Source organism: Myxocyprinus asiaticus, chromosome 14 (assembly GCF_019703515.2).
Source record: "Myxocyprinus asiaticus isolate MX2 ecotype Aquarium Trade chromosome 14, UBuf_Myxa_2, whole genome shotgun sequence".
NCBI lineage: Eukaryota > Metazoa > Chordata > Actinopteri > Cypriniformes > Catostomidae > Myxocyprinus > Myxocyprinus asiaticus.
In genome coordinates this window covers 13,869,390-13,885,085 of record NC_059357.1, presented here as the reverse complement: position 1 = coordinate 13,885,085, position 15,696 = coordinate 13,869,390, and the positions used below count along the sequence as shown (strand labels likewise).

At 38.6% G+C, this 15,696-nt stretch overlaps 2 protein-coding genes across 8 annotated transcripts in view; both read right to left on the bottom strand.

Moving 5' to 3' along the window:
- LOC127452354 (zinc finger protein 652-like) overlaps window positions 1–1,861 on the bottom strand; it is a 49,696-nt gene extending 47,835 nt beyond the window's left edge. The window contains exon 1 of one of the 3 annotated variants that reach the window (XM_051717775.1): window positions 1,401–1,861. The gene's annotated coding sequence lies outside the window, so the exon portion shown is untranslated. The other 2 variants (XM_051717776.1, XM_051717777.1) reach the window with 2 other exon arrangements.
- A 3,445-nt stretch (window positions 1,862–5,306) lies between these two features.
- LOC127452360 (prohibitin 1) lies at window positions 5,307–11,752 on the bottom strand. 5 transcript variants are annotated; one of them, XM_051717791.1, is made up of 7 exons: window positions 11,635–11,752; window positions 9,938–10,040; window positions 8,939–9,100; window positions 6,492–6,634; window positions 6,188–6,304; window positions 6,007–6,102; window positions 5,307–5,524 (listed from the first exon to the last, which is right to left on the bottom strand). In XM_051717791.1, the coding sequence occupies exons 2-7, from the start codon at window positions 10,020–10,022 to the stop codon at window positions 5,312–5,314; spliced, it is 816 nt and encodes a 271-aa protein (XP_051573751.1). In that variant the 5' UTR covers window positions 10,023–10,040; window positions 11,635–11,752; the 3' UTR covers window positions 5,307–5,311. The 5 variants fall into 5 exon arrangements, with proteins under 5 accessions (XP_051573751.1, XP_051573750.1, XP_051573749.1 ...); XM_051717790.1 differs by lacking the exon at window positions 11,635–11,752 and adding an exon at window positions 11,411–11,600 and having other exon boundaries at window positions 5,312–5,524; XM_051717789.1 differs by lacking the exon at window positions 11,635–11,752 and adding an exon at window positions 11,259–11,284 and having other exon boundaries at window positions 5,312–5,524.
- Between the last annotated feature and the right edge of the window lie 3,944 nt (window positions 11,753–15,696).

The window sequence follows — 15,696 nt, the reverse complement described above, 5'->3', positions numbered from 1 at the left end:
AACTACTGCAAGTTGCAATTTACCGCCAAATGGCAGACAGCCTGATGATGTGAAAAGCTGTTTCATCCAGATTTTGAGTAATTTTCAAACAAACAAAGATGGGTTTGCAAGGAAAAACTAGAAGGACTGTTATTCCAAACTGTTTGAATACATTGTGAACTTCACTTTGCCACAACACATTCATGTTTCTAATGTGGACCTGATGTGGTTTGGGGTGTCAATGTATTGTGAATCGAGATAATTAGACAAAAAGGGGAAACGTCTCTTTGCCCATGAAGTTGGTGAGACTTCTGACCATCTTGGGAACTGGCTTGTGAACTGCATAAAAGGAAAGCGGGAGAAATCTCACAAATAATGCGCTAATAAAGGCATATGCCTCATGTGGTGGCCCACAAATTCGCTCAACTGATCCAGTCGACGTTTAACCAATAAAAAGACCATAAACTTAAATAAGACGTTAAGCAAATCACACAATTCCTTCGCCCCTTCTCCGAAAATCAGCGCTAGCCGCTCGAGCTAACGCCACTTAGCAACGCTGCAGTTTATGTGAAGGGCCTAGCGCGCGCATCCACAACACACCTCCAAACTTCATCACCATCCCAAAAATATGGGAAAATACTGATATACAACACAGTTGCACAGCTCCATAATGTCTCAATAGTTAGGAGAGCAGCGAATGGTGTGCAACAACTCAATGGCAAAGAGTAACTTTTTTAGGAAAGCGACGCAAAGAAAGGGTTAATCTAAAGGAAATATTGGTTGGTCAGGACGACAGGCGTGCAGGCCGTTCGGCTAGCAGAGCTAACAGTCCGAGTGCATGCACATACAACTGCGTGCAATGGACTCTAGCTGTTGCTGGACGGGCTTTTGCTAAATTGTTCAATGCAATTGAAAAGCCCTCTTCGGATTACTTTTTTGGTGTGCTTTTGACACCAAATAATTTTAGGCGACAACCAGCTTACTTAACCCAATGGCTCATTGCAAGCTAACATCTTCATCGTGGACGACTTTCACTTTTTTCCACCCCAAAACCGCCCAGATTTGTACTGCTTCTGAGATTTTTCTGATTCGTATTTGCATGTCCCCTTTGTCTGCATGCAATTCTGCGAACTGTTACTTGAAGTGGAATCTTAACGCGTTTGTATGCAAAACAGAATTAGGTAGGAAAACAATAACGTTTTATCGATCCCTATTCTTAAAAAAAATGGCAAATTGCAATTCGACCGGTGAAAGTAACTAGTGCCATGCACGGCTTGTCTCGATGACAACATCATACCTTTACAGATGTTCGAGGGAGGATTTCCTTGATTTCTTTGCATGCGCTGAACAACTGTCATCGTTGAAAATGCATGCAAAAGCAGATTTTTAACTTGTAGCGAGCTCTTCGCTTGGGTACTCACCCGAGACACGAGCGCCCTCTCCCTCATTCCGTGCACCTCAAGTAGTGTAGGGATCGGATAAAATACCGATCTTATTCTTGCTCGAGACAAAGTGCTCCTTGGCGGGTACCGTGAGTGTTTACGAACAGTTTGCAATCGCATCCATCAGCAGACATTCCCCATCTATCGTAAATAGCTTGAGTTTGCGACTAGAAAGTCCTTGCCCGCCGCCGTTACCGTTTACAAGCCATCGCTACGTGGCTGGCCTAAGTCTCGCCAATCAATCAGCCTCCGAGTTCATCCGAGGCGCCAGAACCGCCGCTGTCTGCACTGGTTAAAACGCGCGTGGCGTCGGTTTTTTTTTTCTTCTTCCCGTACTCTAAGAGCGAGACCAGACAGCCTTTAGTGCGTGCGTCCTTCTTCCTCCCTGCGGCGAAACCAGTTTGAGACTTCTTAACTTGATGGAGCGCAGTTCAAGATTACGTCCAAAACGGTATTGAACGCTACTAACTTTAACAGCAGTCTTAATCAGCAGATTATTCCAGGCCTAGTGTGAACTGAAAGTAGTACGATGAGATGAAGGAAATTATTTTCCAAATTCCAAAATTTAGAGTTGTTTTATGAAATGTACAGTAAATAAAAGTGATTTTACTTTGTTTTACTTAAAGAAACAGGTTACACTGGCTTTGTAAAGACTTTATTGTGCCATATCCAGGTATGGAAGAAGAAAAAAAAAATCAGCATCTAAGCATTTTTTTTTTTTAATGTTAAGTTAAAAAGGATAGTTCACCCAAAAAGAGAAAAATCTCTCATCATTTACTCACCCTCATGCCATCAGATACATATGACTTTCTTTGTTCTACTGAACACAAAGATTTTTAGAAGAATATCTCAGTTCTGTAGGTCCATACAATGCATGTGAATGGTGATCAGGCATTTGAAGCTCCCCAAAGCTGATAACGTCAGCATAAACATAATCCATAAGACTCCAGTGGTTTAATCCATGTCTTCTGAAGCAATCCAGTTGGTTTTGGATGAGAACAGACCAAAATACAACCCTTTTTTCACTATAAATCTTGCCATTGCAGTCTCTAGGCACGATCATGATTTCCAGGTTGATTACAGAACACAACACAGCTGAACACAAAACAGAGAACAGAACTTACTATACATATCTTAAGAATTTGTAGTTGAAGAATTGATGCATTTCTATGCCTAGCCTTATTTTTTTGAAAGTTTTTGGACCTGTACCAGTTCACAGCTGACGGAGTTACATGGGCAATGCTGAAAATAGAAAACAAGCGATCGCTAGAATGTACCATTGCTCGGCATTGCTTGTTAGAACTAAAACTCTGATTACAATTGAAAATATACCTTTTATCACGTGTCGTTTGCCATCCGGTTAAGACACGGTATGGCTGCATTCAGCCTCCTCTATGTTTGTTTGAGTCTCTTAAGACATGTTTAGTAAGTTCTGTTCTCTGTTTTGTGTAAACACCCCAATGTCGCAAAGGGGCGGCGTGAACTGTTCGTGAACATGCACAGGAGATCAACGGTCAGTGAACATTTTCACTAAATAATACATTTGATTTCGTTTGTTTCTCACCAAACCTGATTGTAAACATCACTGAGCACAATTTGTTTTTCCACAAGTTCTCCCTTTGTTTTAAGAAAAAGTTATATAGGGTTATAACAACACAGTGGTGAGTAAACAATTACTGAATTGTCACTTTTTTGGTGAACTAATCCTTTAAATGTGCTGTAAGCAATTTGTTTATATATATAGAAGATTTTCCTGCTCCCTTGAAAGATATCCCTGAAATAAGTGTCCTGAGATATCTCAGTGGTCTCTGTGACAGCATTGGACCGTAAACAGCAAACAAAAATGTTAACGTAAATAATTAACATTCTTTGATCAGCCAATCTGAACACTTTGATGTGCTTACTGGTTGTCAATCATTTTTCGCGTTCTAATGTAGTAGTAGAAGTGGATCGTTCAGGTTTAATTTCATATACAGATTCAGCTGAGGGTGCTATTTTGCTTCTCTTACAGGATCGCTTACAGCGTCTTCTCATTTTGAACAAAAACTAAAAACAGGAATTAAAACAAGGCACACAATAATAATAATAATAATAAAGTGTTTCTATTAGAAACACAAATTGCCATAAGAAATGAGACACATAAAATTGTATTGTGGCTTAATATAAATTAATCATTGTTTATTGATTATTATTTTATCAATTTGCCCCTTGTGGAATGCAAGGGTGTTCCTTCTTTCACAAACTATAACAAATCACATTTAATCCAAAAAGCAACACAGCAGGTCCTGCAGAAGCAGAGTGTGGGTGGGAAATCTGGGAATTATCTTTTAACTATCCAGCACCACAGCACACAGATGGAGAGGGTGCAGTCTGTGTGTGTCACTCACTACCCGTGACCAATGACACTTTAAGGTATCAAAAATGAGATTATTTTGGTTTAGATCAATTTCTGTAAGGAGAAACTGGCTTTCAATACTTCGATATGACTGAAATGGCTTATGAGTTTCAAACAATGTCAAAACATTTCCAGATTTAAATATATACAGTGCATCCGGAAAGTATTCACAGCGCTTCACTTTTTCCACATTTTGTTATGTTACAGCCTTATTCCAAAATGGGTTAAATTCATTATTTTCCTCAAAATTCTACAAACAATACCCCATAATGACAACGTGAAAGAAGTTTGTTTGAAATCTTTGCAAATTTATAAAAAAAACAATTTAAAATTACATGTACATAAGTATTCGCAGCCTTTGCTCAATACTTTATTGAAGCACCTTTGGCACCAATTACAGCCTCAAGTCTTTTTGAGTATGATGCTTCAAGCTTGGCACACCTATTTTTGGGCATTTTCTCCCATTCTTCTTTGCAGGACCTCTCAAGCTCCATCAGGTTGGATGGGGAGCGTCGGTGCACAGCCATTTTCAGATCTCTCCAGAGATGTTCAATAAGGTTAAAGTCTGGGCTCTGGCTGGGCCACTCAAGGACATTCACAGAGTTGTCCCGTAGCCACTCCTTTGTTATCTTGGCTGTGTGCTTAGGGTTGTTGTCCTGTTGGAAGATGAACCTTCACCCCAGTCTGAGATCCAGAGCGCTCTGGAGTAGGTTTTCATCAAGGATGTCTCTGTACATTGCTGCATTCATCTTTCCCTCAATCCTGACTAGTCTCCCAGTTCCTGCCACTGAAAAACATAACCATGCTTCATTGTGGGGATAGTATTGGCCAGGTGATGAGCGGTGCCTGGTGTCCTCCAGACAAGACGCTTGCCACCTCATGGTCTGAGAGTCCTTCAGGTGCCTTTTGGCAAACAGGCCTGATTGGTGGAGTGCTGCAGAGATGGTTGTTCTTCTGGAAGTTTCTCCTCCCTCCACAGAGAAACGCTGGAGCTCTGTCAGAATGACCATCGGGTTCTTGGTCACCTCCCTGACTAAGGCCCTTCTCCCCCAATCGCTCAGTTTGGCAGGGCGGCCAGCTCTAGGAAGAGTCCTGGTGGTTCCAAACTTCTTCCATTTACGGATGATGGAGGCCACTGTGCTCATTGGGACAAAACAAAATAAAGAGAAAATAACAAAATGTGGAAAAAGTGAAGCGCTGTGAATACTTTCCGGATGCACTGCCTTCAGCACATTTACACAGACTCAGACTCTTCCCAACTGTTTCCTTTTTCCAATTGCTGAAACCACCTAGTGGCAGTCCACACCTTCAAGAAGAGAGAAAGAGGACACTTAGACTAAAAGAGAGAAAAACACAAGGTATCTTTGTCTCTTTAAAGTTTGCATATAGTCTGATTACAGAGTTACATGGGTTCTACAGACATCACCTTTTCCTAATGCAGCCAAACGTATAACAGAAGTGAAGTGAGTGTATGTGTGTGCATCTAGTTTCCCGGTCACTGTGGTAACTGCAGGAGTGTGCCCTGTCCAGATGGGAGGTAAGTGACATTGCGAGAGCGGCTAAGCTGGAAGGCGATGTCCTCAGCTGCCTCCAACTTTCTCAGCTCCACCAGACCATCACCAGCCACTGCCAGAGAATCAGCAATCAACAGAGCAGCCTGGGAGTCTCCTTCCGCTGATATAATGGTTGCCTGCTTCTGTTGCTCGGCCTAATAGAGAGAGAGAGAGAGAGAAAGACAGATAACAGTATATCACCTGATGCTTTTGAAAAACCCAGTTTAAACCCATAAAGATTCTAAAATATACTGTAATACTTTTTCTATACACATATAGGCCTGATACGCTGCTATTCTTTTGCTGCATATAGCACTATAGTCTACACACTTGAAGACCCCATGAAATTAAAGTTAGAGTTTTGTTACTTTTCATTCATGTCTGTTAGATTTGAGGCTTTGCTAATGTACTCCTTATGGTTAAAGTTTGTCCAATAAAATGCTTTCTAGAATGAGAATCCTCTCGTCCTAATGCCACCTTCCTGTGACAAACAATAGCAAGTAGCAAATCATGTCTGTGAAGGCTGTTGGCTACCAAAAAGCCCTATGATATGTCCCGCCCCAACTTCCTGTTTCAGTTAATGGCATGTTTATTTGACTTGGATGCAAATTAACTCTTCATCGTGAGGCTCACTTACCTTTTCAACGACAAATCTGGCTCTCTCTGCGTCCTGCTGTGCAACCTGCTTCATCTCAACAGCCTCTGTGAACTCCTTGCCAAACGTCAGATGTGTCTGAAGGAAGAAAGACTTAAGGGTAAGACACTGGACACTGGCTTAGAAAGATAAATATAAAAGTGGATAAGGGAAAGATTTTTACCAGGGAGACGTCATCAAGAATAAGGCCAAAGGTGGATGCTCTTTCCGTCAGATCCTCACTGACCTGCCTAGACACCAGCTCTCTCTGAGTGATGAGCTCGCCTGCATCAAAACGGGCCTGCGGAAATTCACACATGTACTTTCATATCTACACAATTGCATATATTAAAGTTTCTCAGAATCTACTTTTTTAAAACAATGTATCCTTGACCACTAAACTTTCATTGTGTCCTGGATTATTTTTATTTTTTTTACTGAAAGTTTACTGGTATGCAAGAATCTGCTTAATGCAATGTGGTACTCACTACTACAGCTTTCAACACCTCAGTAGTGATGGAGGGCAGCACTCTCTCATCATAGTCCTCTCCAATGCTGGTGAAAATCCTTGGCAGCTGTGCAGCAACTGGCCGGAACAGAATTCTCAGGGTGATGTTCACATTCTGTAAATCTGAGAGAGACAAAAGATAGATCATTAGGCAGTTTAACTATTTTAAAAATCAAAATATAGTGGAAGTAGTGGGAAAAATCTTGACGTAGAGAGAGGTTTAAAAGCACAGTTTGAGATACAACAGGAATTTTTTTTTTTTTTTTTTTTGGACATTTCCCACTATTTGTTCTTGTGTTTTTCATTATGTAAATGATTGTTTTCCCCATGTCGGTCTTTTATTATGGTTGACCACTTTTCATGTCAGTTAGAAGGCTTCCTGTCTAAGTGGGCGGTTCTTGGCAAATTTAAGCTGCTATACGGTCTAGACCAAATCTGTGACGAATTTTCGAAGAAAGGTCTATTCACACCAAGACCATAAAAAAAAACTATGACTAAAAATTTCACCCCTGTACAGTAGGTTGCTGTTGTTACAGTTCTACAAACATATTTATACTACTTTCCTCCCCGGACCCCTTCAGCATTCAGCTGTCAATGTGAGAGATTAAAGTAGGGGTCAGCAACATTTTTGACATGGAGTGCCATGTTTTATATTTTCCTGGTCAATGGCTGTGCCGACAACCAACCCCCCCCCCCATTTTTCTAATTTAATTGTTTATTTTTCATTACAAATTATATTAAACAATTTGAGTGAAAATTGTGCAAAACCCGATGATTATGATATAATCATATCCAAAAGGCATATTTAGGCAGCATAAAATTAATCCACATGACTCCAGTCGATCAATAAATGTCTTCTGAAGCAAATCGATAGGTTTGTGTGACAAATCGATAATTAAAACGCTTCCTGCTACCAGTCAACCCATGACAGAGTTGTCGTGTGATGCAAACGCAATGGCGCATTCAAGCGAGTTTCAAACACAAAACATTAATTAATCGACTGGAGTCGTGTGGAGTACTTTTATGCTGCCTAAATACGCCTTTTGGACTGTCAAACAGCCAGCAGCATCATGGCACCCATTCGCTTTCACTGTATGGACATAGAGCTGAAATGTGCTTCTAAAAATCTTCATTTCGGTTCTCCTGAAGAAGAAAAGACATATATATCTGGGATGGCTTAAAGGTGAATAAATCATGAGAGAATGATCATTTTTGGGTATAATATATTGAATGCTGTTAAAGCATTTACCTTATTTGGCATAACTGTTTCATTATGTTCTTCCCATGTTTTTGAGGCATTTTGAGGAATAAAAAAATCTGTGTTTTTTATGAGTGAGATGAGGAAACAGCACTGTTGCATAAATACGTGCTGTCTCTTTATATTTGCACATGTATTTTGCTATGAGTACATTCCAAACGAACTGCTGAACCCAACATGTTTTTATAATGCCTGGATAATATAACACAAGGTACAGTGATATAAATACATGTGGAATAATGTACATTAAGAATAATAGATATTGTATAAAATATGATGCATAATAATAAAATTAATATAAAATAAATCTTTGTTTTTAATTATTGCATATTTGTTTTGAATTCAGGGTTTCTTGTGAATTGTTAGAAAATAGCAACATAACAGGAATACTTTGTTATATTATCCTAGCATAAAAAATAGCAGTGAGGTTCTGCAGTTCATTTGCCTTCACTGACACTCATAGTAAAATATTGCATGTAAGTCTTTATATGGGTTATTTTACTACGAGCTTAGTCCAAATGAATTGCAGAACCTCCATGTGTACAGCTTCTATATTTGTTTACGGCATATTTGCATTGAATTTCGTACGTTTGTGCGTGAGATGAGTGAGAAGCTGCAGCGATTCTGGAAAAGTGACAAAAAGCTCGTATCTCTTTGGTCAGTCAGTTTTCATCACAGTCCGAAGAAAAATAAAATCGGAACACTCTCCGTAAAAATAAAACCTTAGGATTTATCGGATCTGTTTTGAATAGTGGCATAGGAATTCATTGGTCCAATTCAAAAGCTTGTTAGGAACGAATATCCGCACTGAAAACACTGACTTTGTGTGAATAGGCCTTACCTCTGTCTTAAATGTGGAACATGCCAAGGCCAATTGTGGTCCAATTAACATGTATACATGCTGGACAAAGCAGAACTACAATCACATTACCAACATTTGTTATTCCAACTTCGTACAATTTTAGTTGCTCTAAAGCATTGACGTTATTTTAAAAAGATGATTTATTGTTTTTGTCCAACTGAAATGTAACATTTAATGTGCATTGTAAACATACTGAGTATAAAAAAAAAAAAAAAAGAAAAATGAAAGAATGGAATGAGGGAATAAACAGAGCAGGCAGAGTTGAAAAGTCAGAGAATTAGGGGTAGGTCTATGTGGCATGATGTACCTTTGCTACCAGTGATGACAGGCACGTTGCGTGGACGGGACCTGCAGTCAAAAATAATTGGTTTCTGCACCCAGGGAATAAGGAAGTGTGTGCCCTCCCCAACGATGGCATCTTGGACACCGCGAAAGCGGTCGAAGATGACAGCCCTGTGACCTGCGTCAACTACAATGCACAAACCCACACAGTTTAAATGTCACATTAGCAGTCATCACAATCATTTTCAATTTAAATCAATCATCTGTGGTGTAAATAGCAATTAAAGGTGCACTCAGCAATTCCTGAGAAACACTGTTGATATTCGAACACAACTGCCAAAACAAACACACCCCTCTCTTCAGTGCTCCTTTGGAAGCTCCGCCCCCCCAAATTCATGCACACGAGACAGTTTTACGCACACCAGCTCCAGACACTCACAACTCCCCTGCTACTAAATCTAACATCACAACAACAGCATATATGGGTTCTGTGAAACATAAAATGTTACCCACCTATCGAGAAGAAAAAGAGCAACTTCTGCATCCATCTTCAAGCCTTTTACCTCTCAGAGGTCTCACCACCGCTGAAAACCCTCACCGATGTTGACGCGGCTCCTAGCCTTCGACTTATCATAATCCTTCTTTTTTAGTTTATATTTGTCTGACCTTTTTCTCTTGGTCTGTTTCTCAGCCATTTGTCCTCCTTGGAGTTTCAAAAGTTCTCATCAGCCAGATTTGCCATCGCTCTTCTCCTCTCGCTCTGCCCCACCTCCATCCTGTGCATGCACAAGAACCACCCCCTGTTGCTGATTGGCTGGACTAGTGTTGTGTGGATCAGTCTGATCCACTTTGTTTTGTCCCATTTACAGAGCCAGTGCTGTGTACAAATACTAGATTTTTTTTTCCTGCCCACCCACAGAACGGACAGCTAGTAGACGGAGGAGATATTTGCAGAATTTGACAAAAAGTGTATTGGATTAGAATTACTGAGTGCACCTAAAGTTTCATAAAGAGCATGACTTACCGTTAAATAGAGCTGAGTTAACTACACCTCCTCCAATGGCCAAGGCCAATCCCAATTTTCCAATTGACTCAAAGAGTTTCGCCATGGCAACGATGTGACAGTCCTGGTGAGAGAGTCATATTCATGTTAATTATGTCATCATAGAGCATCACTTGATCATATAATTTCAGATGTGGACATTGCACATAACAGGCCCATTTTCACTTCTCAAGGTCTTAAGAACATCACTAGCTTTCAAGTGGAGCAGTAATTTGCAATTTGCAATTTCCTTTAACGATCCAATATTCTGTCTTTACCCTTGACACTGACATGAATGAGGGTCTCTCACCCCTCAAGGCTGTGATCTTTCTCCTCTACTTTTCTCCCTGTACACTAACAGCTGCAACTCCAGTCACCAGTCTGTCAAGCTCCTGAAGTTTGCGGATGACACCACCCTCATTGGGCTCATCTCTGGTGGGGATGAGTCCGCCTACAGGTGGGAGATTGATCATCTGGTGACCTGGTGCAGTCAGAACAACTTGGAGCTCAATGCTGTGAAGACAGTGGAGATGGTCATAGATTTCAGAAAGAACCCAGGCCCACCCACCCCCATCATCCTGTGTGACTCTCCAGTTGACACTGTGGAATCCTTCTGCTTCCTGGGAACCATCATCTCCCAGGACCTCAAGTGGGAGCTGAACATCAGCTCTCTAATTAAAAAAGCACAGCAGAGGATGTACTTCCTGCGACAGCTGAAGAAGTTCAACCTGCCGAAGACAATGATGGTGCACTTCAACACCTCCATCAAGTCCATCCTCACCTCCTCCATCACCATCTGGTACGCTGCTGCCACTGCCAAGGTCAAAAGCAGACTGCAGCGTGTCATTCGTTCTGCTGAGAAAGTGATTGGCTGCAATCTCTCCAGGACCTGTATGCCTCCAGGACCCTGAGGTGGGCAGAAAAGATTGTGGCCGACCCCTCCCACCCAGGACACAATCTCTTTGAGACACTCCCCTCCAGCTGGAGGCTACGGTCCATTAGGTCCAAAACCTCATGCCACAGGAACAGTTTCTTCCCGTCTCAGCTGGCTTCATCAAAGGCCTAGGACCCCCCTGACACTGTCTCTTATCCCACCTCCATAGACAACTGTGAAAATTTGCACATTCTATGGTTCATATTTTGCACATCCCTACACAACTGTCCAGCTCCTTTATTAAAACCAGTCAGTTTACTTTTTCTCTATATATTGTATCTTAAATATAGTTTATTATTTATCTTACTATGTTTATTGTTATTGTATGCATCAAACACCAAAGCAAATTCCTTGTATGTGAAAACTTACTTGGCAATAAAGTCAAGTCAATTCTGATTCTGAAGCAGTCATGGTCACCGACAAAGCATTGGAAAAGAACCTTACAATTATGAAATCACATCACTTTCCTAATAAAATAGATACTGATAATGCAATGACTGATATTAGAAACATGCACCTACTTTTAAGCTTAACAAAAATCCACTGAAGTGAAGTTTAATTTACTAGATTTCTACACGCTAATGTTGCAATTGACATGCAATCATATCCTGAAGCCAACTTTTCCATTCAGACACTTGTTTTCCTTCTAATACGCCACATTATTATTATTGGGGTTTAGTAAGTAAATGTAAAACCATTAAGTACACACTACATAGCGTACGTTTCTTACAACGTGATCACTCACCCACTGAGATGATGGACCAATGACCTCCACGCGAGCCTGCGTAAGAAACACATGAACAAGAGGTGTTTGAGCATGTGCTGTAGCTTGAACATAGACTTCTCTGATTGGATAGAGGGATGCGGAAGAGAACGACCCAGTCAGTATGGATCATTTTCATTGGTTTATCACTGTCCAACGCTTGAGAACAGGAGAGCTGGTTTACTCTTAAATGGTAACAGAAATAATGATGCAGTACTAATATATCCACGATTGGTAGTTTATGTTTATACTGTAGTACTTAGTGTTTTTATATGTATATCATGTATCCATATGTGTATATGTATCTACGTTATTTATTTACTATTTTACTCTTCGTAAATGTTTTCATATTGTTATTGCTTTGTACTGAATTTTTCTGTAAATGTTTCAGCTTTACCGCGCTGTATCGAACATACTACTGCCTACCTGCTTAGATGTGACAATACAAAATAATTATCACTCAGACGCTTACCATGGTGGTTACCACATTTTGGTTTACGCCAAAATGCCATAACTTACTACAGATATTATTATTGCAATAAAACCTTGGTTATTTGGTATCCACCACTGTCATGACAAAAATAAATTTAACAAAATGTCAAAAGCTTCTGAAAAAGGTTAACCCTCCTATGGTATTCAACAATGGCACCTTCTTTTGGAATTCGCAGTAATTTTATTTTATTTTTATTTTTATTTTATTTATTTTTTTGGATGATGATAATAACGATAAAAAAATGTCTTCAGTGAAGAACAATAAAATTATGCATTTCTTATGGGATTTCATACTATTTTGATCTTATTAACATGTACATTTCTACATTTTTCAAAAAAAAAAAACAAAAAAAAAATCATTCAGAACCTACACTTCTATTAGTTGAAACATGACAAAATATAAGAATGTGACAAAAAAAAAAAAAAAAAAAAAAAAAAGACAGATTGGTGCCATTTGGTGAACAAAATATAAATAACAGGACTTGAAAACCATGTCATGCCAGTAACAGCAATGGCTGTAGCCACCTACTTTGTAGACTGATTGCCTGTTGTAACCTAATTTTATATTTTATCATAGATACATTTTATCATTTTATCAAGATATGCATTTGGATATATATTTAGACATTATCAAACTATTATTTGTCAAAGTTTAGCATTTTAAAATTGATTTAAAGTGTTAGGTTTTGCAGTTTATGTAATTATGCTTGTTATCAAACCTGACCATGGTGTTACAAAGACACAGAATAAGCATTTGTCAACCAATAATTTATTTCAAAAATAAAAATGTAAAAACTCAAAGTAAATGCATAATAATATTGAGAAAGTGAATATCAAGAAACAGAAATGAACTGCAAAATTCTGAAAATTAAATTAGAGTATAAAACAGAAGAATCAGAGTAAACATTTTGCAATTTCAACCTTTCTATAGTAAAAATTTATTTTGCAAACGTGTGTGTGTCAGGTTGCTGTCATCAGCTGGAAAACAACAGATGACTTGTAATGCCAACAATGACCAGAAGATGGCTATAGAGCTCCAATTATTGATGACCTGGTTTTGTGTTTTTGTGTGTGTGTTCTGCATTGTGTTATCATCTCAACCCTTTTTTCATTTCTGAGTGTGTATGTTTAGCATTGTGACTGATTTATTGGTTTTATTTGACAAATGTAAAAAAAAAAAAAAAAAAAAGCTCTGTGTTATAGTCTCACCAGTTCATTCTTGTGTGTGTATGTGTGTGTGTGTGTGTGTGTGTGTGTGAGTGGGTGTGTATTAGGGCTGAAACGATTAGTCGACGTTATCGACAATAGAAAATTTCTCTGTGCGGTCAGAGCCATGTGGAATGACCTGATCTAAGGGGGAGAGATTGAAACTGCACCCGGCTGATGCACAATCTCTCACGGAGATGTTCATCCCTCGTGCACACTTGCTGCAGTTAGATTAGAACGTGATGGCTCGCAATGTAGTGAATCATAATACGTGTTGCAGTGCGTATCTTATTGTGAAGAAAATCGGCAATACGCAGCTCTGTTAATAGGAGAGAGTTAATAATGGATCGAAGTGAACAAAAAGGTGAGAGAGTAGTCTTACCCCATTAAACACTGCTACAAAATACGTTTTTGATGTGTTGTTGTTTTGGCTTGTTTTCCAATATAAATATCTAAAACTCCTTTAAAACAACGTACATTTACGTTAGGAGTTATACTGCAGAGTAATTTTTTTTTTTTTTATCTGAGAATGTTGAATATAATTTTAAATATTTAAATATTATAAAATATCTAAAAATCTTTAAAACAAGATACATTTCCTGAGAAGCAGCATATAAGATATTTAGACTTGCTTTCAGAGAATATATCTTGAATGTAAATATATTTTGTCTTTACTGCACTGGCAGAAGTATAAACAATCATTAGTTGCAGCCCTAGTGTGTATGTTTTGCACCGAGGATGTTTTAGAGTCTCACCCTGTAATTTATGTCTGTTTTTTTTCTGCATTGTGGCTGGTTTATTTATTGTATTTGACAGATCAAAAATTGTCTTTCCCATTCATATTCACTTTTGACCGCGAATACCAAAGATGTCGCCTTTTTTTAAGGAACACTTAGACCACTCAAGCCCAATTTTTTTTTTTTTTTTTTTTGTATGTTCAGATAGCAAATGGAGGAAAAGTCACCAAGTCTTGTACTGCTCAGATAAAGGAAACAATTCTTATTAAATTAAAATTTTATTTCGGTCAAAAATGATCAGATACCACAGGAGGGTTAATACAGTTCAGTTTAGTTTTAGTCCATAAAAGCTGAGGGTAAACATTTTTTAACATCTTGACATTAATTTTATTATTAAAGGACAACTTGACTGCCGTTTTTTATTTTATTTTCTAATTTTGTTTCACAAATAAAACAAAGGCTGTAAAACCAGTGCTGATAACATCAGTGACAAATTCTCTTAAAAGATGAATTTCCTAAGATTTTGTAAATAGCATCACAAAACATGTACCACTGATCAGACTAAAATCAATAAATCATACCATTAAATTGTAAAAAAAAAAAAAAATAAATAAAACTCTCTCACAAACATTTAACAGTGTAAGACCAATGACATGTTTAAATGAACCATGTGAAAACATTAAAGTTAAAATGTAAATTAATAACTTTTTCAACATGGTGGGAAATTATAGCAGCTTCATATTCCTTTTAACTTTGGCCTTGGAAGCTCAAGCTCTTTTCCACATCTTTTTGTATTTTCAGAACGATGAAATAAAGGGACAAAAATGTATTTTAAATTATTTAAATCATCAATTACTAATTTTGTTTTGCTATTTTGAACACTTGTTAGACCTTGTACTAATGCTTGACCTGAGACACAAAATGAGGGGGAAAAACACATAAAAACTGTAAATGTCATAAAAGTTTAGTACCAAATAAAGGAGACAAGGTGTTTTTAGGCAATTAACAAATTCACATATATACTCACCGACCACTTCATTAGGAACACCTGTACACCTACTTATTTATGCGTTTATCTAATCAGTCAATCGTGTGGCAGCAGTGCAATGCATAAAATCATGCATATATGGGTCAGGAGCTTCAGTTAATGGTCACATCAACAGAATGGGGGAAAAATGTGATCTCAGTGATTTCGACCATGCCATGATTGTCGATGCCAGATGGGCTGGTTTGAGTATTTCTGTAACTGCTCTCCTGGGATTTTCATGCCAAACAGTCTCTAGAGTTTACTCAGAATGGTGCCAAAAACAAAAAACATCCAGTGAGCAGCATATCATGTTGATGAGAAAGTTCAACAGAGAATGGTCAGACTGGTTTGAGTGGACAGAAAGGCTACAGTAACTCAGATAACCACTCTGTACAATTGTAGTGAGCAGAATAGCATCTCAGAATGCAAAATATGTCAAACCTTCAGACGGATGGGCCACAACAGCAGAAGACCACTTTGGGAACTTTATTAGGACCATAGTTTCCTAATGAAGTGCTCAGTGAGTGCAAGTGCTTTTATAAAATTAAGCTTCACATTTCTGCCTTTAACCCTCCAAAAATT

Excerpts from the sequence above, each read along its gene's own strand:
- LOC127452360 (XM_051717791.1), bottom strand. The coding sequence starts at position 10,022 with ATGGCGAAACTCTTTGAGTCAATTGGAAAATTGGGATTGGCCTTGGCC. Across the intron at positions 9,101-9,937 it reads TAACTCAGCTCTATTTAACG|TTGACGCAGGTCACAGGGCT; the intron begins GTAAGTCATGCT and ends TGTGCATTGTAG. Across the intron at positions 6,103-6,187 it reads TTCTTGATGACGTCTCCCTG|ACACATCTGACGTTTGGCAA; the intron begins GTAAAAATCTTT and ends TTCTTCCTTCAG.